The sequence below is a fragment of the Puma concolor genome, chromosome A3 (genome assembly GCF_028749965.1).
Source record: "Puma concolor isolate L17-30 chromosome A3, mPumCon1.1.hap2, whole genome shotgun sequence".
Classification (NCBI taxonomy): Eukaryota; Metazoa; Chordata; class Mammalia; order Carnivora; family Felidae; genus Puma; species Puma concolor.
In genome coordinates, this window is record NC_141669.1 from 86,088,930 (window position 1) to 86,116,906 (window position 27,977).

The 27,977-nt window shown below is 49.7% G+C and overlaps 1 protein-coding gene across 2 annotated transcripts in view; it reads right to left on the minus strand.

The window, feature by feature from the left end:
* Nucleotides 1-1,693: 1,693 nt before the first annotated feature.
* TGFBRAP1 (transforming growth factor beta receptor associated protein 1) overlaps nucleotides 1,694-27,977 on the minus strand; it is a 62,266-nt gene continuing 35,982 nt past the window's right edge. For both annotated transcript variants that reach the window (XM_086701447.1, XM_025932253.2), the window contains exons 5-12: nucleotides 19,491-19,573; nucleotides 16,088-16,429; nucleotides 14,305-14,362; nucleotides 12,338-12,481; nucleotides 10,254-10,397; nucleotides 9,501-9,663; nucleotides 6,002-6,435; nucleotides 1,694-4,344 (exon numbers count right to left, since the gene is read on the minus strand). In XM_086701447.1, the coding sequence (XP_086557573.1) occupies nucleotides 4,168-4,344; nucleotides 6,002-6,435; nucleotides 9,501-9,663; nucleotides 10,254-10,397; nucleotides 12,338-12,481; nucleotides 14,305-14,362; nucleotides 16,088-16,429; nucleotides 19,491-19,573 (1,545 nt within the window). In that variant the 3' untranslated portion in view covers nucleotides 1,694-4,167. The remainder of the gene's footprint in view (nucleotides 4,345-6,001; nucleotides 6,436-9,500; nucleotides 9,664-10,253; nucleotides 10,398-12,337; nucleotides 12,482-14,304; nucleotides 14,363-16,087; nucleotides 16,430-19,490; nucleotides 19,574-27,977) is intronic.

A 27,977-nucleotide genomic window follows, 5' to 3' on the forward strand; every position in this document is an offset into this window, starting at 1 on the left:
AACAAGCGTTTAGATGATGCTCCAGCCATTTAGTGTTTTTGAGAAGGTGAAAGGGCCTCTGGTCCATATGGTCTAGCTTCTCGTACATTTTCCTTTCAGACGCAGAGGCTGACAGACCTGCCAGGAGCAAATGGGGGTGGTAGCTGGTATTTAATTAATCTAACACGAGTCACAGCCCATTTCACGAAGTCAGGCGCCAAGTCTTTGCCTCTACCAACAGTCACATTTAGGACATCAACTCACGCTTTCTCTCTCAGCCACTTGGCCTTGCGATGTTCTTGTAGGCAGTGGGAACCTACCACTTCTCCCTTTCCAGGCAGGTTTGTAAGCCTAAGCATGCTCTCCTCTACTCTTTAATACGCTAATGAGCCACAGGATACCAATAACACAGAAATAAGAAAAGGATCTTAAACTTGCTGCTTTATGACTTTCTGAAAGCAGTGACATCACTGTGTGAATACTACAGTCAAGGCTGGCTAGGTTGCAGGTTCTCGTGGCTTGAGAAGCACCAGGCGGGGATCTCTGCCGGCAGAGACTTGAACCCTAGCTGGCTGGACTTGTCGTCCCAAGAAAATCATCCCACCAACCTGTGCCTCAGTGTCTCCAGCCTGAGATGCGGATGATCTGACACCTCACCTCTACTGTCACCCACACGTATGTGGAATTTACCAGCTGGAATGGCATGCGGTACAGGGTTAGAGCACTCAGGGACGATCAGCTGTGTTAACACAGCCTCTCCTCAGGGCTCACACAGCACCTATAATGAAAAAGGAAACACGGTAGGGACGCCTACGTGGCTTAGTTAAGCGTCTGACTCTTGATTTGAACTCAGGTCATGATATCGCAGTTGTGGGATCAAGCCTGGTGTTAAGCCCTGCGCTGAGTGTGGAGCCTGCTTGGGATTCTCTCTCTGCCCCTCCCCTGCTTGTGCTCTGTCTCTCAAAATAAGTAAATAAACATTAAAGAAAAAAAAAAGAAATATGGGAATATGCTGTGAAATTCATTTGACAGGGTTTCTCGAAGACTTGCTGTGAACAAGGATGATGTAAAATTTTAAAGGTGAGACAAACAAAAAAGTTCTACTCCTTGAATATGTTCAGAGTTAGAAATCCACCGGCAACAGGTCTACTTAAAGGGCATTTGGCTGAAAGGTGAAGTATGTGGGAAGTTGCCAGAAGTCTCCTTGGCTAAATTCCTCAGGGTATGATTTATCTAAAGGTAACAGATGTCAAGGAGCACCTTGAGAATATGCAGCAGATAAATACAGAAGAGGACCCTTTAAAACTCAGTAAAGTGGTAACGGGGCGCCTGGGTGGCTCAGTCAGTTAAGCGACTGACTTTGGCTCAGGTCATGATCTTGCAGTTTGTGGGTTCGAGCCCCGCTTGGGACTTTGTGATGACAGTGGGGAGCCTGCTTGGCATTCTCTCTCCCTCTGTCTCCACCCTCGTGCACTCTCTCTCTCTCAAAATAAATACACTTAAAAAACATTTCAAAAATTATAAAATTTAGTAATGTGATAACAAAGAATTTCAGAGGTGGCCAATGCAAGTCCTCTGCAGGTGCAGGTAGGAGCCACGAGGTATGGATGAGTAACTTCCGGAACTCCTTGGACTAGGTATTGCACCAAGTGGAAAGCACCACTTCACCGAGATAATTTTTATTAAAAAAAAAAAAAAAATTACAGAAAGAACAAAGAATTAAAAGAATTTTAATAAAATCAACAAGTTTACATTTGTACATCTTGTGTATTTGGGACCCGACCCGGGGTGAAGGATAAAGTTGCAAGGACAAAAGTTTCCGTAGGAGAGCAAGCGAAAAGCAAGGGCTACCCTCGTTGTGCGACGGGCATGGGTTTGATGGTGTGACCCCATAGCCTCCTGAGCTGCTCTGCACTCACCAAGGTCATGGGCAGGAGCCATCCTGCTCTGAGCTCAGGCCCAATGCTCCACACCCTACAAGACACGCCCATACGAACACCTGCGGGGCAACAGCAGAGAAACAGTTCATAAAATCTAACAGTATTGCCCCTCAAATATTAATGCCAACTGGGTTCAGCTCATGCTGTTTTAACTAGAATGGTTACACGGAACCTAATGAGGGGAGAAAAGGGCTGAGCAATGTTCTAATTGTTCCACTCAATGGCACAGTCACAAAACAGCAGGTCTTTAGAGAGAACTATGTCTTTTAAAAATCTGATTTGCAAAAAAGGGCCCGTGGACGTCAGAGAAAGAGGAGAACGAGGTACGGTTCTGAACACAGGAGGCCACTCAGCTTTAATCCCCGTCATTCTAAAGGATGAGAAACGTTTCAAAAAAAAACAACCAGTGTTCGGAGAGAGCGGAGACTAGTGTCCCCAAGTTAGGAATGAGCAATCACAAGGTGCTCTCAAGATTTTACCCACGTCGTGTCCAGCGAAACAGTGCTTTCGGAAGCGTGACACGGTACGTGCTAGGGGCTTGTTCTTGGAGGAATAAACACGAGCTCGTGAGTTGTAACCGTAACGTGCACAGTAATATGACCATCCTGGAACAGTCATCCACAGGGTCAAGCTGTCAAACTCATGACCGGACTTGGGCTTCATCCCCACGTAAGCAGTGTGTGGCGGAGTTGCAAGAGTTTCTTCATTTATTCTTTAGACGGAGACACAGGGAAGAATGCGGAGGCGCCTTTGCTTTCTTGGGCCACTCGGAATCACAGAAGGATGAAGAATACTGACCATTATTAGTACAGGAGAGCACTGTTCAGACAACGGACAAGGAGCGCTTCACCCCCGCTCTGTGAGGCCCGGGCCGATGGAGAGAGGCTCTGTTCCAGGGTCCTCTCCTGGGACACACGAGCTAATGCTTGTTTCCCTAATGCTACAGCAGGGGGTACAAGTGTCTAGTGTTAGTTCTTAATAGAATCATTAATCCCAACGATGAAATTCAAAACAGGGCAGCGAAGGAGGGACGGCTTCGGCTCCTCCACGACGTTAGGCGGAGACACAAAATGACTCAGTCTGTGGTGAACAAGAGGGACTCCTCCTGTGAGTTCAGGAAACCTCAGAGCAGGCGTGTAAAGTGCTGGGAGGTAAGGCAGCCTGACTGGACTTCCTCATCGGGGTGTGCAGAAGCACCCGGCAGGAAAGATGACAGACATCTCGGTCACGGGGGAAGGCAGCTGTCACCGCTGCCCGTCCTGCTGAGGGTGTGAGGTTAAAACTGGCCTCTCCTGAAGTTCTGCTCGGCTTGTGCTCGTAACGCTTCCCTTTTAATTTCCCGAGTGTTCAGTAGGAGGTACATTTTAACAAGGAAAAAAAAAAAAAAAATGTCCCTAACGGATATGACGGATGAATTTCTAAACAAGAGAAAAACTGCAGAGATGACAGAACTTCAAATAAAACTTTTTAGTCAAACACGTCAATTGCGGAGTTTCAAACTGGCAGGTGTTGTGACAGTACAGGGACCGAAACCTGGGCCCTCACCTGCCACAGGTCTCCCGTCCACTGTCCTCTTACAGATGGGGCGAGCGGCTTCTCTCTTGGGGCTACACCGTTTTCCGACAGGTCCTCACTGGCGAGGCAGCCAGAAGTGTACAAATTCCCCCGAAAGGGGGTGCTCGGGTAAACAAGGCAGAATCCTTTAGGGGTTGAGAGTCACACGGGAAGTAGAAAGAACCAAAAGATTTCCCCAAGGTCAGCTAAGGGCAAAGGCGGAGGCCACGAGGTAATCCTGGAAACAGACAGCCCCCCTCCCCCCCCCAACCCCTGCTCGCAACCGTGCGGCTCCTCACCCTGCCGAGCGAGCTTTTCATCCCTGTGCCGCCCTGGAGCACGTTCCCAGTGCAAATGCACATCTGGAGACTAGGGCACCGGAGTGGGGGAATCCAGGATGTCCACACTGCAGAGAGAAGGCTCATTTTTCTCTCAAAGTAGGCATTCGTTTTGGATTACAAAGTACCGGGACGGGCGAACCCTAACATGTCTCTATTTGTGGGATTTTCCATTTACATTCAATGTAGAGTGGTCAGCAGTGAAGAGCCCCTGTTTCACGCTGACCGACGTCTCCCCAGCACCCAGATGTCACCCCTTCGTCCTGGCTGGCACAAGTGCAGCGGCTTCTGCTCTCTGCACCCAGCAGGCTTGGTAAAGAGCTCAGGGTCCTTCTCACGCCCTCGGGTGGGCCTCCTCAAGTCCGTGCGCCAGGGCCGGGGGGGCTGGGGTTCGTGTGTCTGCCGGCAGCACAGTGGGTGTGGACGAGACCACCATTTGGATACCTAACAAACACGGGCTCACGAAAGGGATTTTGGCACATCTGGCAGAGCTTTTTGTCCGAAAGCCGAACTGAGCTTCCTTTCAACTTCATCTGCAAAAAAAAGACCGAGGACACTGTCAGCTAGAGTTATACCAGTTTTTCAGAGTGGACGCGCGTTACCCCATGGATGATTGTTACTCATGAGGACTGCTTTAACGTCCATTTCTTTGAACAGAGTATTAGAGGAGGGGCACCTGGGTGGCTCAGTCGGTTAAGCATCTGACTTCGGCTCAGATCACGATCTCACAGTTTGCGAGTTTGAGCCCCATATCGGGCTCGGTGCTGGCAGTGCAAAGCCCGCTTTAGATCCTCTGCCACCCGCCTCAAAAATCATAAACAGTAAAAAAAAAAAAAAACACCAGAATATTAAAGGTGAAAATAAACAAAAACGTCCCTAGGAACTGGAGAGATAAAAAAAAATGCTACAAAACTGCTTTCTTATTTTATGAAAGTAACTGCTGCTCGCCGGCCACGGGCATTTCTAAACAGGCCCTCTCTCCAACGTTCTCTGAGCTCTGTGTTTGAGCCAATGCCTGTTGGAAAGTCATGCCATGTTAGGGCTGAATAAAGCTGTGTAAATCATCCAATTCCTTGGCCCTCTCATTTGCAAACAGGGAATGTAAGGCACAAATAAGGGACTCCATCAAAGCCATATGGTTCATTCATGGCACACTCCTGCCTGGTCCTAGAAAACATAATTTCATTTGTTTAAAGGCAGCGAACAAAACCGGGCTGTAACCCCCTCAGTTCTGCGAGGTAAAAAGCCTTTTTGCACCGTTCACTGGTGTCAACCCAGGCAACTCTGCCTACCGGCAGGACCAATTACCAATTCAGTGAATTCACCCTGTACTCATTAGTTTCATCAGTCACTCAACAAACACTTATTAAACACTTTTGAGATGCCAGGCTTGGCTCCAGGGATACTGAGATACACAGATGAAGTTCTGTGCCCTCAAAGAACCCAGAGTCTAATGGTGAAGGGAGACAATTATGAATGCATGCCGGAATGTGCGGTGGGCGAAGGAGGGGAGTTATCTGCTTGAAGGGATATGAAGGTTTCACAAAGGAAAAAATACCGAGGCTGGGTTTTGAGTAGGCGTTCACCAGGCATAAAAGGAAAGGTTAGGACCATCTCAGGGGGCACCGCAGGTACGAAGCCTGTATGTATGAAGCAACCTATCACATCTGGGAGATTCCACATGTCCTGGGAAGCAGCAATAGACGGAAAGGGCCAGACCAAAGGAGAGGAGATGGAACCCTCCAGGCCTCAACTCCTCTACTGGGGACTCACGAAGGCTTCCACGGGGGAGGAACACATCGGGTTCCTGCTCTGGAAAGATCCCCCTGCCGGCTGCATAGAGTGTGGGTCTCACAAGAGAGAAGTCTCCAGAAAGGGATATAAACTGGGGACTGTCGGGGACGGAATGTTTGTATCCCCCTCTCCCAGCCCCTTCCTATGCAGAAGTTCTAATTTTCAATGTGATGTACTGGGGGCCTTTGGGAGGTGACAGAGGTTGGGTGAGGTCATGAGGGTGGGGCTCCCAGGACGGGATTCGGGCCGTGACAGGAAGATGTGTCCTGCTGGTGGGAATGCAAACTCTTGCAGCCGCTCTGGAAAACGGTATGGAGCTTCCTCAAGAGTGCAAAAACAATTCCCACACGGTCCGCTATTCCACTTGTGGGCGTTTCTCTGGAGCCCGGCTCTCACCTTGTCGTACTTGTAGATCAGGTTTTCGGATTTGGCCAGGCCGAGGGCCACCTGAGTGGTCCTCCGGGCGTGCACGCTGTCCCTGACGGCCCCGGTCAGGAACGGGCGCAGGAGCTGCACCGACCAGGTGCCCGGCAGCAGCTGCAGGACGCGGGCGGCGTCGAACTCGGCCGCGTGGTGGTTCAGGAGGTCCGTGGCGGCCACGGCCAGCTCGGGCACGGAGGGGCCGGGCTGGAGATACATGGCCAGCAGCGTGTGGAAGAGCCGCTGCCGGTACGACGGGTCTCTGCCCTCGGAGCGCCACAGGCAGTAGTCCTCAGCCGCCGAGAAGTCCTGCAGCTCGTGCACCAGGATGCGCAGGGCCTCCTCGTGCTCCTCCAGCTTGCCGTGCAGGATGGCGCTCTCCATGGGGAGGCCGGCGCCCCGGACTCTATCTGTGCGGCAGCAGCCAGCGGTTAGAGCCAGCCCCGGCTTGCCCCCAACCCCCGGGTGCTCTCAGCCTAAGAAGGGGTAAAGGGGAGCCGGCCACCTAGACGGTTCACACGAGGCCTGCCTGTACCTCCGTGCTGCAGATCTGGCGTCCCCGAAGGGGAGGCCGGACCCTACTTATAGGTAGAGCCTAACGGCAGAATACGTTATTTTTCATAATGCTTAGCGGCTGAAGGAAACAAATGACCTGTCATCTCAGCGGGCCCTGGTCAAACAGGGTATCACGGCTTCAGGCTTCTAATTAATCCAGCACTGTTCCCATTTTCCCAGTACGGGATCTTCAACCACAGTGGAAAGGCACTACGCTGACTTACGTTCTGACAAGAACCCCGCCCTGCCAAAAACGTGTGGCGAGCCCCTTTCTTCCAACTGAAAATACAGTTCACAGAAAGGAGTATGGGTCCCTCTTGTTAACCATCCATATCGACATTACTCTAAAGCTGTTGTGTCTCCTGCAATTTAAGGTGCCAGGCTACGAGCAACACGACACCACCACAGAAAGTTCTGACCGAGGCCCTGCCCGCAGCGGGCTGTGTCTCACTGGTAGAGGCCCCTTGTTTTCCGCTCCCTCGGCAACCGAGGAAGGTAACGTCAGATCTCTTCCTGCTGTAGAAGGATGTTCGAGGGACAGCTCCTATTTCAGAGGCCAACATTAATACTGGGATTCTGGGCATTCGGACTTAGGAGCGTGGCCACACTCCGGCCTGAGGCACACGGCAGACACCCGCAGCAAATGGCTGGTTCCACAACATGTGTCACCTACAGCACTAAACACAGAAGCTGCAACGTGTATCCTTGTCATCCTCACAAGGAAAGGTCACCAAATAATTGCTAAGTGGCAACCACATGTAGGGCACGGGAGAGGCGCAGATTGGTTGAGAAAAGACCACGGCAGTGACTGCACTTTCCACATCTATCATCCCGTTTGTATTTGATTCTCGGCCACCCCGGGCGGGCAGGCTGCACAAGAAATGCTACTACAACGTGCCCAGGCTGACGCCGCCAAAGTCACCTAACGAGGGCAAAGAGTGAGTCTCTCAGCTTCCAGTGTTCTTCCACAGTGCCCTGGCGGACACCCCCTTTCCTGCAAGCTCCCCAGTCTTATCTGCAAGCCCTGGCTTATCTCTGTGACTGCTCAAACAGCGCCTTCTCCGTGCTCCCTCCCCTCCACCCCACGCAGAGCTGCTATCGGCCGCTATGTGCATGCTCATTAAACTGAAGGCCAGAACTGAGTGACATCCACCTTTATATCCTCGGTGCAGCGTCTGATACTCTACACATACTCACAGACGTTAGCTGACCGAGAACCTGATCAACAAGCCCATGACTAGCATGAGATTTGCACGAAGAGACTTGTAAAGCATGAAGCATGATGGACATCAGGGCTGACAGTAAAACTGTTTAACAACCATACAGCATGGGCATCGCCCAAAAAGCACGGACAGCGGCCGTGAGGGACCAGGGTGGCTGGCGAGCATCACGGCTGAAGGTCAGCCCCGGTGCAAACACAGGCCACAACGAGTTTCTGTGGTTCATGTGAGGTGGCAACCACCCCAGTCCACACTCTGGACCTACTGTCCGTGAGCTGTGTGACCTGAGGCAAGTTGGGTAACTTCTCTAAGCTTTGACACCCCCGTAAAAACAATAGTAAAAATAATTTTTAAAAACAGGACTTATTTCAGAGGGTCGTTGTGGAGAGCGTCCTAACGCACGCTAAGCATTCTGACCTGGGCCTGGTGTATACAGTCAGTCCTCATTATTCAGTTCTGTATTCGTGAATTTGCCTATTCACCAAAATTTATCTGTAACCCCAAAGTCAGCAGTTGTGGTGCTTCTACACTCATTTGCGGACATGCACAGGGCGGCACAAAATTCGAGCCACCTGACACGCATATTCCCAACCGAGGGCCCATAAGGTGATGCTCTGCCTTATTGTTGAAGCCCTCATTCAGTAAACGGTCCTCTCCATGGTGTATGCAGTGCCACGATTTTTGTGTTTTTGTGCTTTTTGTTGGTAATTTTGCCATTTAGAATGGGCCCCAAGCACAGTGCCCAAGTGGGGCCTACCGTTTCCAAGCACAGGAGGGCTGTGACGTGCCTTCCAGAAAAAATGTGTGTATTCAATGAGCTTCGTTCAAGCCTGAGCTAGAGTTCTGTTGGCCTTGAGTTCAATGTTAATGAATCAACAATACCTATTAAATGAGGTGTCTTTAAACAGAAGCACTCATAAAACAAGGTTATGTACTGATCAGTTGACAAAAATGTGAGCAGAGGTTTGCAGGAAGCTGACCCTGTATTTCCTGGGTAGCACTGTTCAGGATTCAGTAATTTAATGTCTGTGGAGACTTTATAGAACATAACTACAGCGAATAATGAGAATCAACTGTAGTTATGGTCAAAAAACACTGCACATTTAAGGAGAAATACATTACTAATCCCAGTAAGGACCAATCTGAAAACTCTACTATGTCAAGCACATTGTGAATCTAGTTCATTCTACCAGGTGCAAGCACTATGCTGCTTTGTGGCACTTTACGCAACACAAAAACCGTGGGCTCTGCACCCCAAGGAAATGAAAACCAGGCTCCCATCCAAGACACCTGTGGCCCAGAGCTCACGGTTTGGAGCCTCGAGAAATCTGAGTGGGCTGCTGGGGGCGGTGCTAGCTGGCACAGCCTCGCCCAAACGCTGGTGCCATCAGAAGGAACTGAGAATCAAGCGGGCCGAAGAGGAATAAGGCAGTCTAGTGAAGGTAGGCTCGACAGATAAGCGGCCTTCCAACCCCCGCCCTTCCCCGCCACCGGCAGCTTTGTGTCCCTGGCTAAAGGGCCAACGTCCCTTTCTAGAAGGTGGAGGCCTGAGAGGCTTCGCCCCACCCTCCAAGACGGCTGACTTTGTGCCAGAAGAGGCCCAAGGAATCGCCCCATCAAAACGAGGAGCTATGGCAGAGCCTTCATCCGCGCCTGCCAAGGTGAGCAGGTCAAGGAGAGGCTGGCGGGATGCTGCTCACCTATCAGGAAGTGGACTCGGTACAAATCAGACTTCTGGAGCAGGTGTCGCAGCTTCGCCTGAGTCTCCGTCGCTTCCGCACCCTTGCTGTTGGCGCCGGACCGCCTCTGCTGCAGCACCTCGTCCAGGTAGAGGAGCGCCAGGCGTGTGTGGTACTCTTCCTTCTGCGGGAGATGACGGCGTTGGCACGTTGGCAGGCGGGAAGCCGGAGCGCTCCCAGCCAGCGGGTGCTCCCGACACCAGGCCTGCGCCCAGGCGAGCCAGGGCAGGGGCTCGAGGGCACTGCACGGGACATATTTGTTGGATCGGAAACATCTCAGAAACCGCCAATACGGGGAAGGCAGACTTAAACTCTGGAGCAAAATATAAAAGGGTCACTTCTCATCTGAGAAGGGCCACGGGATTTAGGCGTTTCCCAAAAAGGTACGGCTCCTCTCATTTCCCTTGAGGATAGTAACAAAGAAGGAAAGGAGACAAAAAATAGGAGCTGGATGGATACAAGATGGAGGGCAAAGAAAAGGCGACATGCCTCTCCTTCATTAGCCTCCGGGCCTCTAGACCATCCACGAGCACGGACTGAGCATCCGGGGAGCAGGGCATTTAAACTATTACGTTAGAACACCGAAAACATCTACATTTAAGATATTACATTAGAACCATCTGCCAACACGCTTTCCGGTCAAATTCTCTCTCTTAAGTTACTACTAGGACATGGCAGCCCTGCTCGTGGTAGTCCAAGTTCAAAAGCGCTCACCTGCAGTCTCCTGTCTATGACCAGATGTTCCAGATACTTAACAAGGGCTTTAGGGTATTTCTTAAGGCAAGTGATAATGCTGTCGGGATTAAAACTGTTCTGCTGTTCATCCAAAGGTCTCCTGGTGAAAACTTGAACTCCAACCTGAAAGGAGAATAGTAATTTAGCTATTTCCTTCTCCGGATGCCATCTTATGTTTATTCTAATCGATGGACATTTATGTCTGGGGAAAATTGTTGTCAAAAACACGGAGATACAGCAACACAGTATGGGGTGGGGCACTGGCAAAGTCCAAAGAGCACGGCACAAAGACGGGAAACCTCATACACCTCATCGGAATTTCTCCTAAAAGGGTCAGAAATTAGGGGTGCCTGGGTGGCTCCGTCGGCTGAACGTTTGACTTCAGCTCAGGTCATGATCTCACAGTTCGTGAGTTTGAGCCCCGCATTGGGCTCTGTGCTGACAGCTCGGAGCCTTGGAGCTGCTTCAGATCCTGTGTCTCCCTCTCTCTGCCCTACCCTACTTGCGCTCTGTCTCCCTCTCTCAAAAAAATAAACATAAAAAAAAAAAAATTTAAAGGCGAGAAATTAAAGAATGAAACATTAATTAACCAGAGAGGCACCAACTCTGTAATATTAAGGCGATCTGCAGACAAGGATGGTCACTTGCTGGCCAGTAAGTGAAAGAACAAATACAGTACTGAACGTTCAGTAAACTGAGTTCTCTGCACACAGGGATCCACTATGTGGATCATCTGTGTAGATCCAAGGCCCGTCCCTGAGCAAGTTTCCAGACGGCCTTCCTGTGCCTGTTGAATGGAGCTCCCTGTGGCAATTCCATCTTCAACAGAAACGCTAATGGGTCAGGTAGGCAAATAAAGGCATACTATACTTCTCCTGGGCATTCTATCACACACATGTGCGCACACACACACACACACACAAGAAATACAGCACCGCTCTCCTGAGTGTGAAGTCTGAGTTCTATAAGCCTGGATTTGTGTCTGTGCTGTACCAACTATTCGACCTTGGGGAAGTTTCTAGAGCTGAGCTTTGCTCTCCTCATAATTCCCCCTTGTGGCGTTGTTGTGGCATTTGAAAGAAATGATACAGGTCGAGTGGCTGGCTCATCACCAGGCACACAGAATCCTGGGAATGACTTGCTGATACCATCTATTAGCATCGGGAGGAGCCCAAAGCTTTCAACCGTTTTGGATCCATGTTTCAGGTGTGCCTGAGTGTGTCAGGGTATGTTGTAGGTGTGTGTGCACAGAGGCCAAGTAAAGATGGAGTTAAAAGCACGTGAAGCCCATGGGCTCAGACCTCCCAGTTCAGAGAGTACCATGGAGAACATACCCCAGCTCGGATTTTTCAAAGGCAGATGTGACATGCAGAAAACTCTACGTTTAAGATGAAGGTCCCGAGTCAGGAAGCTAAGTTTCTCTCCTCCAAGGGGAACCAAGGAAATGTGTGTTTTTAACGGTGACGGCTGAGATGCTGTCTCTTTTCCAGTCCTCCAGCGGCTTCACAGAGGAGTCCTGAGCTTATGCGTTACTCCCCCCACACCCTGCAGCCAGCAGGAGTTTCCTCGGGGTGCTTCCTCACTGCTGCCCTTCCTCAGCCTCCAAGATGGCAAGTCCTGAGCAGGGCTCCCTCCTACCTCCAGAGCCACGATTGCCACGCCAGGGGGTGCGGCACAGAGACAGGACAAGGGTCTGCCTGGTGTGGCCCAGGCGGGGTACCACGCCCTGCAAGGCGACCATCTGATCCTGCGCCAGCCCACAGAAATCAGAAGGGTCATGCTTGGTCAGGCATGGGGGTTCACACACACGTTTTTCAGAAGATGCGAAGGAACCCCGGCCACGCTTTCTGCTTTTCTACAGAAGGGGCCTGCCCCACACTGATGTGCGGAACAGTGTATCTCAGAAGTGCTGAAATGCAGAACTTCCTAAGACTGGGCATTCCAAAGGCTCAAGATGAGCCATTAGAAGGGGAGGAACAACATGGACGGTTGTTGTTAAAATCAATCATTTAAAATCACTCCCCCCACCCCACCCCCCCCCAATGCATTTATGAAGCACAAACCTCCTCACTTTTCTGCAGGACCCAATCAGCGTACTTCCACACGAGTTCCTGGTCTAAGCTATAGGTAAGGAAATCAACGACATATTCGTATAGGTCTGAGCGAGTGGAGTCGTGAATGTCCCCGTTCACAATGTTCACCCATAACTGGAAAGGAGTAAAGAACAAAAAGAAACGGAAGGTTACATACCTTTCAGAATTACCTACGGAAGGGCACACATTTACTTATTTGGCCTTTGGATCCTTTAAAGTAGTAGGACAAATTTTAAACTTTGAAGGCCTAAACGAATTTTAAGCTTTTCAGAGGAATAAAGCAATATAGAAGACGGGGTCCAGGACATCAAGAAAATAAAGCACCAAATTATTTTTCTTTCCTTTCTAATGAGATCACAGTAATACGAATAGTAAACACAACAGGTGGAAAGACGCAGATGTATTAAAAACGTTTCTTCATGAGATAAAACGATCACTGACAGCATCTTGATGCAGACGAAACTTAACTGCCTCCATTGGCGGGGCTGTTTCCACCTTCCCCACCACAGGGATCCTGGACTTTGACGTCCTTTGTGGACCAGGAGGGTCAGACACTGTGCATTCAAAAATACTGGTGATTCTGTCCCCTAGTGCTCTGTCTTGTGCACAGGGGCTCATGACAGCTGCTAATAATAAAAGTCCCTTGCTATTTCATCCAGAAACTTCCCCGCTGTGTAAACCAAAGCTTACTTTCGGAAACCCGGGATGAGGCTGCATCACAAGGGAGTGGAAGAGATGACGGAGGCCCCTCAGCCTGTACCGCATCTCCTGGACCTCACCCACCTGCCCAGTGCGCCATACTTCAGGACCACACCACCCGCAAGAGGCCCAAGAAGCAGGGCTGCTGGTGTAGACTGTACTTCTGATATTAGCATATGAACCTTTCTTATGGTCCCAGTTTCTTCCACACTGTATTCCTCAAACCAAATAACCTAATCACACATACACGGAAACGTGTCATTTTCTTCACAGTAGAGTTCTGCCATATATAAAGATTTATTTCGTATCACTTGGATCTTGCAAACCCCACTCTATAGCCCCGCTGTTATCAAGCTATAATTCTTACAGCCATGTGTTTTACAATATAAAAACGTTATTCTTGACGCCCGAATCTACTCTTGGCCATTGGGTGTGTTGATAGAAACCTTTTTTTTTTTTTTTTTTTTAAACCTCATCTGCCATCAGGTTAATGACAGTGATTGCATGTGTAGCTTTGCCAAAGTCATAGGGCTGACGTTAGCCTGGGGACTACTGCCAATGTTCTCGGCCACTCTCAGAACAACAGAAAAAGAATGATACCAGTGCATACCAAGTGACAGAAGGGGAGAAGGTCTCCTGACAGTGTGAGATGACGTTTGTCACAAGGCGTGAGAGGCGAGACGAGACAGAGGAGACTAGGGATTGATGCCTTTTTATCTCAGGTGCAGTATCCCTGCCAGGGCCACCTGGAATCGTGGTTCAAATCCCTGTTCTACCACGGAGCAAGGCTGTGACCCTGGGCCAGTGACTGGCCTTGATCAGCTTTAGTTCTGTCACAGGTGACATGGGGATAATGATTTACTCTCCCCAGCGGCAACGGTTAGTGTCATTAACGGCGGAGGTTATAAATAAGCTGATATTCGCAGGCTTAGTTTTCGAATAAGGCAGTGGTGCCCCACGCCTTGTGGCTCAGTAAGAAGTCGTATTTTTAGTTCTTAAATTTTCAAAACTCAATCTTGATAATGTCCTCGAAAGAGACGTAAAGACAAGGAAAAGAAAGCCCTTGGCTGACATTAGTCAAGGAGGTCACTTTCTAAAACAGTTGTTGTTCTTACTCTGTAAAAAGGGGTGTAGACCGGGCAAAAGCAGCCTCCGCCAACTTGGGAAGCTCCTCCCCAGGTAACACGGAGCTAAATGACAGAGGTTTTTAAGTAATGCTGAAATGCTTTTGCACTAACCTGCACGGCCGCAGCGTCTTGGTTATTATAATGATAGAGCAGTCCAAGTGCAAAATACCTGAAAGGAGACACCGCGTTAAGTGCACCCTCTTCCGCCAGCGGCTGCGGGTGGCGCCCACCCAGCAACAGCCTCCCCGCGCCCCCCCGCCCCCCGCCCCTCGCCCCGGTCCCTCGTATTCGTATTGAGTTCAACAACAAATTTCCAAGGACAAAAAGATCCTCATTTCTGTTTATTTACTTCGGGTGTGCAAACGTATGCCCCCTCAACTTCCAAAAAGGATCGTATTCAAGTCTAGCATAAGCTGAAAAATAAAACAGTAATTGTGCTATGGAAAATCGTGTTTGGAATGGCTTCACAATTTCCTCAAATGTTAATACGATTCTGTATCTTTTCAGATAATCACCGTCAACCATCACAAGGTATTAAAAGAGTGGTCGGAAAGTGTGCCGTCTGAGCTATTACGGAAAGAAGGGGTAAGGAGTCTGAATACGAACGACAGCAATACGGGCCAAGAGCACCCAGCCACCGCGGAGGACAGCAGGGAGGAGGGGTGAGCCCTGGGAGAGGGCACCCAGGGTTCTAGGCCCTGAGCTTCAATTCAGGTTTCATGACTTAGGGCCTCCATGGCCTTGAGCAGGTGGACTGTCTCCACCACTCATTTTCTCCCTCGTGAGTGGAAAAGACTAGCGATGGCACTGACACTGCCCAGGTGGTGAGCCGTTCCAGCCTCCCAAGTTCCACTGGGGTGTCCTGCTCCCGGTCATCCCCCTCCCCAGCTGGGGACTGGCAGAAGCCAACACAGGGGGATGCTGGATTTCTTCCCTCCGAGAGCAAACTCGTAAGATAACGAACTATTCGCCGGTGCCCTCCTCTCTTCCTTAGCCTCTCAGGCAGTTACCCTGTCTGCTCCCTACCATTCCAAGTCACCACCACGAGGCATCAGTGTTATTTTCTGGTTCTGAAACAAAATAACGCCCTCCCATAGCGTGTTTGGGAAACTGAGGGAAAGTGCCAGGAGGAGCGAACACCCACGCTGAGGCCGATCACAAGCCCCGAGTTGTCTCCGGCATTTGAATGGGATCCAGCACTGTAACCCCTGTGGTTTCCGTGGGATTTCGTCAGTACTTCTGCTACTTCGAATACACAACAGAAACCACAGATAAAGCATCTTACTGCTTGCAGGACTCTAGGGATCATCCAACACTTTTGAAGAAAGCCCTCTCGCACCTGCCCAGAATGAAGACGACACGGGCCCTTCTTCCCACGTCAGTCACTACAATTAACCGCCCTTGTGCGTATGGCAAGGGGCGGCTGCCTACCATCTCGTGCTCATAATAAAAGCAGAGTTTTAAGCCATAAACTTTTACCAACAAGACCAAGTCCCCCTTTTTATTTATGCGGATGTCTATCTATCTGTGCAATCCGGTCATCAATGACTCGAGTGTGCTGCTGATTTTACCAACACACACGTGGCGTCCTGCGTGGGTGAGTTCTATGTGCAACGCTATGGATATGAAGGCTCAGAATCACTTCCTTTACTAACTGGGCCTCTGACTGGCTGGGGTCAGCATCATTAAAGAACTGGTATGAGACCTAATGCCTTCCAAGACCCTTCCGGTTGGTCTGCAGACTGTGCCGGGGGCATCTACCCTGAGGGGCACTGGGCTGTCGCCACGGTGTCACAGGGGTCCCGTGACGAGTCTCCGCTTCCCAACAGCCTCCCTGTGGTGGCGGAAAGGCCAGCAGGCGACCCCTGGCCGCGTGTGGGGAGGGAACGCTCACTTCTTGTGCTTCTCCAGCCAGGCAGCACTGTCCGTCAGAAGACAGGAGTTCTCGGTGACCAGGAGGTCCAGCAGACTGTCGTGGTCGGCCTCCGCGTACAGCTTGAGCAAGGCCGTGTCGATGTCCTCCTTGTAGCCATTTGCGACCTCTGTGCTGCGGACTTCGTTCAGGTAGCTCATGAGGAAGCGCTTACACTTGGCCATCTTCTCCTGGTCCCCCTGGGTCAGCTGGTTCAGGTCTGCATACTCGTGGAGAGGAGGGTGGGACCGTGTGAATGAGGAAGAGGTGGGCAACAGGAAGGGGTAGAGAGAGATCAGCTCCCGGACATCAAGCTGGCCGCTTCTGCAATTACAGTGTCAAACTAAATGAAGCAAAAAGAGAGAGAGAGTACACATAGGCACACAAAACAACACGGGGGGGGGGGGGGGGCGTGCACGCCCGCACACGTTAACGGGGAGCTGGATGTGTGGGGGAGCACGTCAGAGCGAGCGTCCGGATGCGCGAGCCCAGCAGAGCACTGCCGAGGGGAGTGCCACCACGCGATTCCGACAGCAGAGAGGGGACCACGGCGAGAGACACACACGCCCCCCTCCAGTGCCGGCATGCAACATCAAGACACCCGAGGCGGTCCCAACACCAAGGGAGCGCCGGACTCCCTGGAAACCGAGGCCAGGAAAGGAACGTGAAGGGAACACGTCACTGTCCGGTCAAAGGCGAAGTACAGTCCGACGTTTCTCCTGGCACAAACTATAACCAGGTGTGCTGCACGGTCCACAAAGAAGGGACTTTGCGAGAACATGACTTACAACATCCCCTTCAGAGATCTTCTAATAGGAGCCGCGAGAGCATTTGTGAGGCCGCATCCGTGGTGACTCTCGACGGCCTCTCAGAGCATAAGATGAGGCTGCGGCTGAAATGGCCAGTGTGGTGTCCTACCCTCGGAAGGCCAAGGGAGCCCATCTGGTGACATCCCACCTCAGCTTCACCACTGACCCTGTCCCCACCGCGCCTGCTCATCTTGTCCACAACAAGCCAGCGGTGGCATTACCGAGCTGCGGGCCTCAACCTTGGCCCAGAAGCAGCCCTACCTGTGGTGCCCCTCTTACAGAAACAGACGCAGGGCCGCCAGACATGAATGGGAACCTCAGGTAGGGCCCAGGGTCTACACTTTCTGCGAAGTTCGCTGCGTCCGCCTTCCTTCAAGCTGAGTCTCCTCCTCCCCAACTTCCGGCCTCTGGCCCTCCTTTCTTCCACTCCTGCCCTCTCCCCACTTCCTGCGGTTCTGGGCCTCCCCAGGATGAACGTCAGACCCCTGAGCTCGGCATTCAGGGCCCTTCCTAGCTGCTCCCGATGACCTTACAGCTTTGGCTTCCACTGTCCCTCTCATGTTCCGAGGCTTCAACGCCACCTCATCACCTCTCCAGTTTACACACTTCATGACTCTCAGCCTTTCCTGTGTGTTCCCTCTGCCTAAAGCAACGGTCCTCCAGGGAAGCAGTTTTGCTCCCTGGGGAAGTTAGCAATGTCTGGAGATACTTTTGGTCACCACTGGAGGGTGCTATTGGCACGCAGTGGGTAGAGACCAGGGCTCCTCCAATGCACGAGAGTGCGCCCGTAACAAATTATCCAGCTCAAAAGGTCATGACTGCATGACTCCATTTGGGAAGCTTCTCACCATTTGAGATCCGGCCAAATCCCGATCCAAGCCCGTGCTCTGCACTGTCCCCCAGAGCACCTCCACCCACACCATGGAGCCGCACCTGCACTGCCCAATAGGCACACAGTCAGATTCCAGACTTGTATGGGCAGGCCGTAAAAGCCGGGTGCAGCCTTACCCTGCCGCTCTGGCTCTGGGGCTTGGGCCAAGTGCTGGCCTGACTGGACACAAGGACAGGCTGTGTAACATCTAGAGAAACAGACACAGAGCGTACGGACCCCCAGCGTGCCGACCATGATTGGCTGGCAGTTGGGGCTTCTAGCACTGAACTGAGAAGGAAATCTGAGGACATGTCCCACACCAATGAGAAAAAAAAATTCACATTATTAGCAACATCTGTCATGGACACAGGAAGGGAAAGTGGAGTCACGTCTGTCTTGAAGTGTCTTCCTCAAGTGTCAATTTCCTCGGCCACGCTTGTCTTTTTTATTAATTTTTGAGAGAGAGAGAGAGAGCGCGTGAGCAGGGTCAGGCGGAGGGGCAGAGAGAGAGGGAGACAGAATCTGAAGCATATGCAGGCTCTGAGCTGTCAGCACAGAGCCCGACGTGGGGCTCGAACCTACGAACCGAACCGTGAGATCATGACCTGAGCCAAAGTCAGACGCTTAACTGACTGAGCCACCAGGCACCCCTCAGCCACACTTTTGACAAAAACTGAGCAGCAGTCAATGTAAACCAGTAAGAGGCTGAAGCATGAAAGACAGGAACCTTCTATTAATGACTGACAGGCCCTACACGAGTCTATTACAAAATCCACGAACTCTTCTATGAATATATTGTGACCATTCGCCCACTGTTGCAAATTAACCCAAGAAGAAAGATGTACCCGTGACCCAAGTGAGGAGGTTTTCGACACTGCAGGGACAAAGCAGGCAGGATGGAAAAGCGCCCAGGTCCAAAGGGACAAAGAATCTATTTAAGCCCCGAAGTGACTGATCCTGCCAGGAACCGATGGTAACAGCACACAGAATTTACAAAGTGTAAGCTACATTGGGCATCGTGATTCGCTGAGTGGTTCCTTCTTTACTCAGATACCTGCTCCTACAACCAAGCATGTGCCAGAGGAGGAGGCCGGAGCTGTGGCAGGTCTGATGCCTGACAAAACAGCGGTGCCCTGCTGTGGTTGTTACTTGGATGTGAAGGACCTCTTCCGGTGCTTAGCACACATTTTATCTTTTAGAAGGTTCCAGACTACACAGAATCTATTCTAGTTAGACATTTCGAAACGTATGTCCCAAGTTGTTCTTATGAACATTCTCCTCGTGAAGTCTTTGGAAGGAGTTTTCATGAGTCTTCCCAGAAGCACCCGCTCTTTTCCTAAGCTCCCTGATTTCCTGTGAAATCTCCAAAGGAAAGGAAAAGTGGGCAACAGTATTTTCCTAGGAATTCTTCACGTTATTAAATTCACTCTTCGGGATTCCCTTCTCCTCTCTTCGTGGGATTGTTAGGGGCATGCCCTCGTCAGCCTCTGCCCTCCTCAGGACACAGGGCAAGTAAACTGAGGCTAAGGGGTGGGGGCGAGGAACGAGTGTTGGTGATGGCTGCCACTGTCAAGAAGCCTCACCACTTCCCCGTGAGGCACAAGCTAAGCGCGGCGACATCTCCCATCATGGCCACACAGTCTAGGTGAAGGTTTTGACCACAGAGAGACACACAGGAGGGCTTGCTACCAACACCTCAAATTACCTGAAGAGCTCTTTAGCTTCCAGAAACTGAAGTTGTGCGAACTGTATGAACCCCGCCTGCTGCAGAATCCTTCTGTACATTACCTGCAAGGAAAGACAGGTTTAATCTCTTAGATGTACCTTGAAACCAACGCGGTGGGGAGAAACTACCTTTCTAATCATAACCCAAGCTAGATGAGCTAGATGCTCATTATTACACAGAAACTGGAAGTTATAAGGTAAAGAGAAAACATGGCGTATATTAAATTGTTTTCAACATAGACGAAAATATTTGTGTGTGTGTGTGTGTGTGTGAGAGAGAGAGAGAGAGAGAGAGAGAGAGAGAATCACCCCTTTGTTCCTGAAATAAAATTGTTCTCTATTTGACCATTCTTCCTTCACCTTCCCCATGGATCTTTACTGTAAATCCCATTTCCTTCCCAAATGTGTTCTTTTATCTTCTGTTCTCCTCCTCCTTAGCTCACGGGGCTGCCGTGATCGCATCTCCTTCTGGCTGCTCACGGGGGTAATCAAGAGCTCCAGTGTCTCTGGCGGTCTGGGAGCAGCTCGCCCTGCTTCCATTGTTCTAGAGTTGACACTTCACTTCTGAGTATCCCCAGGGCACAGGGCCAATGCCAATCAATAAATGGATAAATGAACCAGTTTTCCTACTAAGCTGCGGAAACACTGCACATTTCCCTCTCCTGGAGCTGTAAGACCCACAGTCACACACTACAGCCTGACAATTCCAGCCATCAAGGTGCCGGGTGATTTTTTATAATCCAGTACTACCCAGATTTCCTTGACCACTGAACTCCTTTGTTCTTGGAACATCCGGCAACAGCAAAGCACGCTAAAGGGAGCTGGCCTGTGTGTTTTAGTTCCACCCCTTCCACGTCTCTGTCCAACTTGGTCAGGGTTGGGGTTTGAAGCATCCTCTGTTTCAAGGTCACTTTGGACATACCTCTCTGCTCTTTTCTTACTGGTGCCATCCCACAGCCAGGCCGTCACCCCCTCACGAACAAAGACTCCAATTGTGTCTCAGACCCTGTGAGTTCAATGCCTCCCCCTTCCTACCACGGTGCTGTTATAGAAGCCACGAATTCCTTGGAGGCACGGCATATACATGATTCATCTTTGCAGCCCCATGCCCCAACACCTGCCATTCAAGAAGTGCTTCTGGATCTGAAGGGCTCTGTCCACCATACTCGTGAACCCTGAGGGAGGGATGCTTTGCTCAGAGATGTTAAGATCTCAGGGATCTTAAAAAGAGCCGGGATTTTAAAAGAGTAGATCTTTCTGATGATAGAGCCCAATTCTTTCCACTCACGGAGTCGCCCAGGTACACGGCAGGCAGTTAGTGCTGTTACCCCCTGAAGAAGCGAGGAGCTGCAGATGGTCAGCACCTGGACGCTGTCACTCCTGTGCCCTCACAGCAGCTTTTCAAGGGGCTTTTGCTATAGTTTCGAAGAGTTTTCAAAAGTGTAACATTTCCTCCCTCTCCCCACAGAAGTTCCTTTAGAGAAGTCAGAAGAGGTAGGCTGCTTTTTCATCTTCTTACCACCTGTCTTTGTTTTTCTTCCCTGACACCAGCCATGTGTGGCCTAAAAACTGGCCTGTTCATGCCCCCCCCGCCAACAGTAAGCGGCGGACAGGAGTGGGTCAAGGTCCTGTTGCATAGGGATGCCAGCTCCTCTGGAAGCAGAGGTAATAAAGACCATGCACTTAGCAGAAAGGATAAAAAGGACCCATCAACTGCAGCAGCAGAATTCTCGATCACACCCTGGCCTGTTGATGAGAAATCAGCCAAAAGACAATGGACTCCTCGCGGTTGCAGGACTCAAAGGCCAGCTATCTACTCTTTCCCTTCCTAGAGGGAGACGAAAACCACTTTTGTGAACACTCCCAATCTCCAAGAATCTGGGGTTATTCTCTGTAGTCTAGTCTGCAAATGCCATAGGTGGACTAAAGAACAGGCATGCAAAGAGGTCCCATCATCCCGAACACAAGCACACAGATGTGGAGCTGTGGATGGTGCACAGGACAGAAGCGCAAGGAAGCACAGCCAGCTCCGGGTGCTCTGAAAGCGACTGTCTCCTTTCCAGACCTCTCGCTGTGACTGACAGGTCCCCTGGCACTCTGCTCCGGTGATGCTGAACTACAGACCTGGGGCCTGGCTGGCCACCAGGGGACAGACCAGGAGGATGAAAGTCTGTTTATCTCCCCAACATCACAGCTAACTCAACGGTGGGATTTTCAGCTGTTTAACTAATTTGTCCCCTGGAGTAAGGCAGCTGCCAGAAGTCCCAGGACAAGAAAGTACATTAGCGAAACATATCTCTAAGCAGTGCCATTCAACACGGGCTCTGTGCAGAAAAGAAGCCCTCCTCCCGCCCCCCCCCTCCCCCCGCCATAACCAGCCAGGTGTAGGAGGTCACATGTACTCTGAAACTGAGGTCAAAAACCTATGTTTTGACTATGACATTTCTGAATTGAGATTTCTAACTTTCGTGCTTTGGGTAACTAGAAATTTTATGAAACAGAAGATTCTATTCAATTCAGAAAGACGCTTGTTTAAGGGCAGAAAAGCCCACTTCTAGGGTCAGGCTTGGCTCCCCCTCCCACCTCAACTGCTCAGCACTTCGGCTTTGCCAGTGGGCTTATCTCCAGGAGAGCAGGGCCGACGGGCACAGCCCCTTCCTACCAAAAATGACCGCAGCTCTGTTGGGGACTGCCAGGTGCAGCCATTACAACCAGATACAAATGTGGAGGACAGCCTACTCTTGACATGAGACTACCCACTAATTAGGTTATAATGCTCTGTTAAGACCAAGAGGACTTGGGATATATGGTATATACGTATCATTCCTGTAACATGAGTACAGCCAACACTTAAACAAAAATTGGTATGAATGTTATACTTTTAACTGTACTCACACCTTTTCCTGTAATACATACTTAAGTGCTGGGTTTTTGGCTTTTTCAACTTATCTTAAAACTCTTCTTACTTAATTATTGCCTAAATAGAAACACCTTTCTCAAAATGTATTAGGTGAAACAGTAGCCTGCCTAAGCTGCCAGGACATTCTCTCCTTATTCAAAAGGCAATCCAAGGGCGCCTGGGTGGCACAATCAGTTGAGCATCTGACTTCAGCTCAGGCCATGATCTCACACTCATGAGTTCGTCAGGCTCTGTGCTGACAGCTCAGAGCCTGGTGCCTGCTTCGAATTCTGTATCTCCCTCTCTCTCTGCATTCCCCCACTCACACTCTGTGTCTGTCTCTCTCAAAATAAATAAACATTAAAAAAAAAAAAAGGCAATCCATCCTGATTAAGCTTGGAAACAGATGTGTGTGTGTGTGTATACATACATATGTGTGCGTGTGTGTGTGTGTGTGTAGTAAATGTTGATATGTAAAATATATACCTAAAAAGGACTTACATGCCATATATATACACACATATATGCCCACACCTGCATATATAATACAAATACATAATGTATAAAATAACATACTTTACATATATCCCTTTTTGGGAATTCACAGAAAGGCAATAATAAAAATATATGATATATGCCTACTTAGGGATCACAATAGATATTAGTATAGTAAAAGCTCTGAGAAATCCTCCAGTTAAGAAACACCATTAAATACCTGGCTGGCTTGGTCAGGTGTAGGGATAAGAAAGGGGAGGGAGGGAGGGAGGGAGGGAGGGAAGGAGGGAAGGAAGGAAGGAAGGAAGGAAGGAAGGAAGGAAGGAAGGAAGGAACCAACCAACCCAATTAATGTGAACTTATAAAACAGAACCTCTTCCACCCCACACCCATCGCTGTCCCAGAGCAAGGGTCTGGAGAAAGTGCAAACTGGAAACCCTGGTCCAGAAGGCAGCTGTGCAATGGATATGCATGCAGAGCAGGAAAAGTGGTCAGTTCCAAAGGTGGGGATGGCGGGGCCAGGGGGGCGGGGCAGTGAGGGCGGGGCCAGGGGGCGGGAGGCCTGAGGAACTCCTCACGCATTACGAAATCTACCCAAAGCATAGGTCCAAACTCTCGCGAAGGATACACTAAGAAATAATAAGGCTCTTTAGGAAGGAAAATGACGTTCTGGGGGCAAAAGCCGACTTGCTCGTCGATTTTTTCTTTCTTTAAACACATGCATGTATTTTTTTTCTGCTGTATATTTTAGGATTTACAATGTATGTGATACTGTCATATGGCTCAAATTTGAAAACATTAGAAGGGGCTTTCTGGAGAGTCTCCTTCCTACTGCAGCCCCCACCCAGCAGCTCCCCAGAGGTCACTGATGCTATTGATTTCTCGGGCAGCTACACAGAAACGTGTTAGGTATTTATGAGCAAACCCTTTCCCCCAATTTAGTAGTGCTGTCTGTCTGCACTGTCTTTAGACATCCTTCTGCCTCGACACACAAAGTGCCTGGTTCTCGTTCCTGGCTCTGTGGCACCCCAATAGCCTGCGCGACCCAACAACTCCTCCACCGGCAGCATCTGGTTGTTTGTTTTTTTGTTTTGTTTTGTTTTGAACAAACAATGTGAGAACGAAGTCTTCTACACTGGTTATTTTGCGTTTTTGTGATTAGATCCGTGAAATACCCCTCTAGGAGAACGCTACCATGTAACTTGGACAGATATCATCAAAGTGCCCTCCTGCAGAGGCCACTTCAGTTCACATTCTCAGAAGTGATACATACGAGGGCCCAATTCCACACACCCTCAATGAGGGCTCATCAAACCCTCTGGTCTTTAACAATCTGAGTGAAAAATGCATTAGTGAACTTTTAATTTGCACATCTCTGTATGAGTGAGACAACACATCTTTTCATACATTTGTAAGACAGATGATTTCATTTTCTAGGAAATATCCGTTCATATTCATTTTTCCATTGGGCTATTCATGTTTTTCTTATTTATATGTTGAAGGAGGTCCTGACATTTTAGAGAAACAAGCCTACCTTCTGTGCTTCAAACTGCAAATACTGCAAAAACTCGTGTTTTTCATTCATGTATAGTAGGCTTTGCCATGCAGAACATGTTTATGAGTGGATGTGCATGCATGTAAATTTATTAAATTTCAAAAAATTACTTTAGAATGTTCCAGAACCAAGGTATCTGGGAAGAGAGTGGCAAGGCTGTCCTTTTAACCTTGCAGCCTCTGCATAAAAACAGAACAATTACTTCATAGCAGCTCACAACAGCCAAAAGGTGGAGGCAACCCACATGTCCACCAGTGGATGAGGGATAAGCAAACTGCGGTACATACATACAATGGAACGTATGACTCAGCCTCAGAGGGGAAGGAAATTCTGACATGTAGGCACTATGCCATGGAAGAGCCTTGAGGACACCACGCTAAGTAAGCCCAGGCACAAAAGGACAAGTCCTGCATGACTCCACTTACACGAGGGGCGTGGGATGGCCACAATCATAGACACAGAAATCATGGAGTTGCCGCGGGGAGCGGGAGGGGGAGTTAGTGTTTAATGAGGACAGAGTTTCAGTTCTGTAAGAGGAGAAGACGTTCTGGAGATGCCTGGTGGTGACGGCTGCCCAACGTACCTAAGGCCACTGACCTATAAACTTAAAACTGGTTAGGATGGTAATTTCTATGGTAACGTGTATTTTACCATGAGTTAAAAACAAACACACAAAAACAGCTGGGACAGCAAAACCAGAAACTCGCTGACAACATTTATAACAGCACGAAGTGGCACACAGCGTACCCACAAACCCAAAAGCGCGAGCCGCTGGGGAGAAGTCACCACCCAACTACGGGAACTGGGTGGTGTTAGAAACTGTGGGGAGAAGCAGAGAGGAAAAGAGGCTGTGGGGCCACAGAAGCCAGAGTCCCCAAGCCACTATCAGGAACCACCCGAAAGCCTGGCAGGCCATCTGCGGATGGCAGTGGAAGGGGCCATGGCCAGCTCCAATGTGCCAGTAAGTGCCAACGATGAGAAACTGAGCTTTAAAGACAAGGAAAGACTTCTCTGGGCATTCGAGGCAAAGGACCAAGTCCCAGAAGGGAAAGGAATTCAGACTGTCACCCAATATTCGCCGATGCTTTGTGCCGAAAAGTAATGGTGGAGTTCATTTCAGCTCCTCATTGAAAGATAGTGTGAGTCAAATGTTTTCTATCCAGCCTCGCTGGCCTGCAAGCACAAAGGCTGCAGGTGAACTGTTAAGCAACATGCAGAGTCTCTGGGACGGTGTTCCCACGTGCTTATCCTGAGATATCTCCCGGAGGATCGATTGCTTCAAAACACCAGAAGACTGGAGAATCAGCAGCATGAAACGTGTTGGTGAGCTATTGGTACACACCTCCCCTCAATGAAGACAAATAAAGATACGGGAGACAGTAGACGGCTGTAGGCTTTGAAAGAGACAGTAGAGAAAATACGACCATCGAACATGAGGGGGAAATGGGGAGATGAAACCGAAGTGCAATATGCTCGCTGACCCGCTGGGAACAGAGGGATGCTACCTGAACACAGATGCTGGGGGAGAGAAGGGGAAGGTGCTAAGAGGTTACCAGCTATTTCCAAAAGCTGCTCAAAGCGGGCAACCAGCAGACAGCAGGAGCTCCCCCCAGCAAGAAAAAGAGAAAAGCAAAAGGCTTTTATAAAGTAAATACTATTACAGTCACCGTTAGAACAAAATTTGCAAGTTTCACACCAAAAGACAGGGAAGAATGTAGCTTCCTTTAAATGGACTTCGGTTGATCTGACTTCTGAATTAGGCAAATATTTTACATAATTCTGAGACAAAATTAAATTTCCAAAAGCAATCCCTAGGAAACAAAAGGCAAATGGAACAAAGGGCCCTGGACACATATACGAAAGATGTGGCGGCAGTTGCAGGACAGGACCCTCCCAGGTGGCTCAGGCACAGTCACCTGACCACACAGCCTGGCGGGGGGTGGGGAGGGGGACCCCCAGGGAAAGAAATAATGGTGGGACATAAGCACTTATGGGACAACTGGGGAAATATGTCGATGGGACATCGTTCCATAAAGGACTTCGTTATGACTTCAGGGAGTTCTGCAGACCGTGCAGTGTTTACATTTCAAAGGGGACATTTTGTCTCTTAAAGAGACATACTCGAAGAGTTTCAGGTGAAATAGAAAAAAAAACAAAAACAAAACCACAGGTATCAGGAGTTCAACCTTAATTATGAATACTATCCATAGCACACAACACAAATCAAGAGAACTTTCTGGCACAAGCCTTCGTCTATAATATAAGGTCTCCTTACTGCTGCTTTCTTTATGACGTCTTAAACTTTACTATAATTTAAACATGGCTTTCTTTTTTCTTTTTAATTTTTTTAATGTTTATTTTTGAGAGACAGAGCACGAGTGGGGGAGGGGCAGAGAGCGAGGGGACACAAGGATCCAAAGCTCACCGCAGGCTCTGAGCTGTCCGCACAGAGCCGGACACGGGACTCGAACCACCAACCGTGAGATCATGACCTGAGCCAAAGTTGGACACTTAACCAACTGAGCCACCCAGGCACCCCTAAACCTGACTTTCTTAAAGATCTAAACTCTCGCCCTTTGGGATCTCTAGAAGCATTCTTCTTTTAATCCCGGTCCCAGAGTTAAACTTCTTGATAAATCCCTCCCTAGTTCAGAAGTCAGTGACACAAAACTGACATGCTATTTTTTTTTATTTATTTTTTTAAATGAGAGAGAGAGAGAGAGAGAGAGAGAGAGCGCAGGGGAGGGGCAGAGATGGAGAGAGAATCTTACTGTCGAGTATGGACGTGCACCCCAGTAATGGACACGAGCATAAATACTAAGTCAGGCAAAGGAGAAAGTGGAGGTGTGTGAAAGCACGCAGGGTGAAGCACTGTTTTAGGGGGCCAGCGCTGATGCAACCAGATAGGTGTCACACACGAAACCATCTCAGCTGTCCTGCCTCCCGTCTTTGGACAGCAGTGTGGATTACTTCTAAATCGTTTCGAGAATTAAAAATGTTTTGAAATGCCTCGCTGAGTGTTTGCATGCTGAAGGGCTCAAGAGCTGTTGGCTCCCTTGCCCCCTCTACCCTTTCAGGCAGAATGCGGGTTCATGGAAGTGGGTCGGGCCAGACCACGGGCGCTTCAAGGGTGCAGATGAGGGGCACCTGCGTGGCTCAGTCGGTTGAGCGTCCGACTCTTAGTTTCAGCTCAGGTCATGATCCCAGGCTCGTGGGATCAAGCCCCACGTAGGGCTCTGCACTGAACGTGAAGCCTGCTTGGGATTCTCTCTCCCTCTGTCTCTCTGCCCACCGCCCCCTACTCACGCATGTGCTCTCTTTAAAAGGGGAAGGAAAAAAAAGTGTGGATGAGGTGCCCACTGGAGCACTCTGGGCAAAGGAGTCTGTATTTCAAAAAGATCATTCCCACAGTAGCATGGAGTATGGACCAAACACACACACACACACACAAAGGAGGCAGTTAAAATAATTCATACAAAATAGGAGAAGGGTCTGCATGTCAGCAGTAGCAACAGACA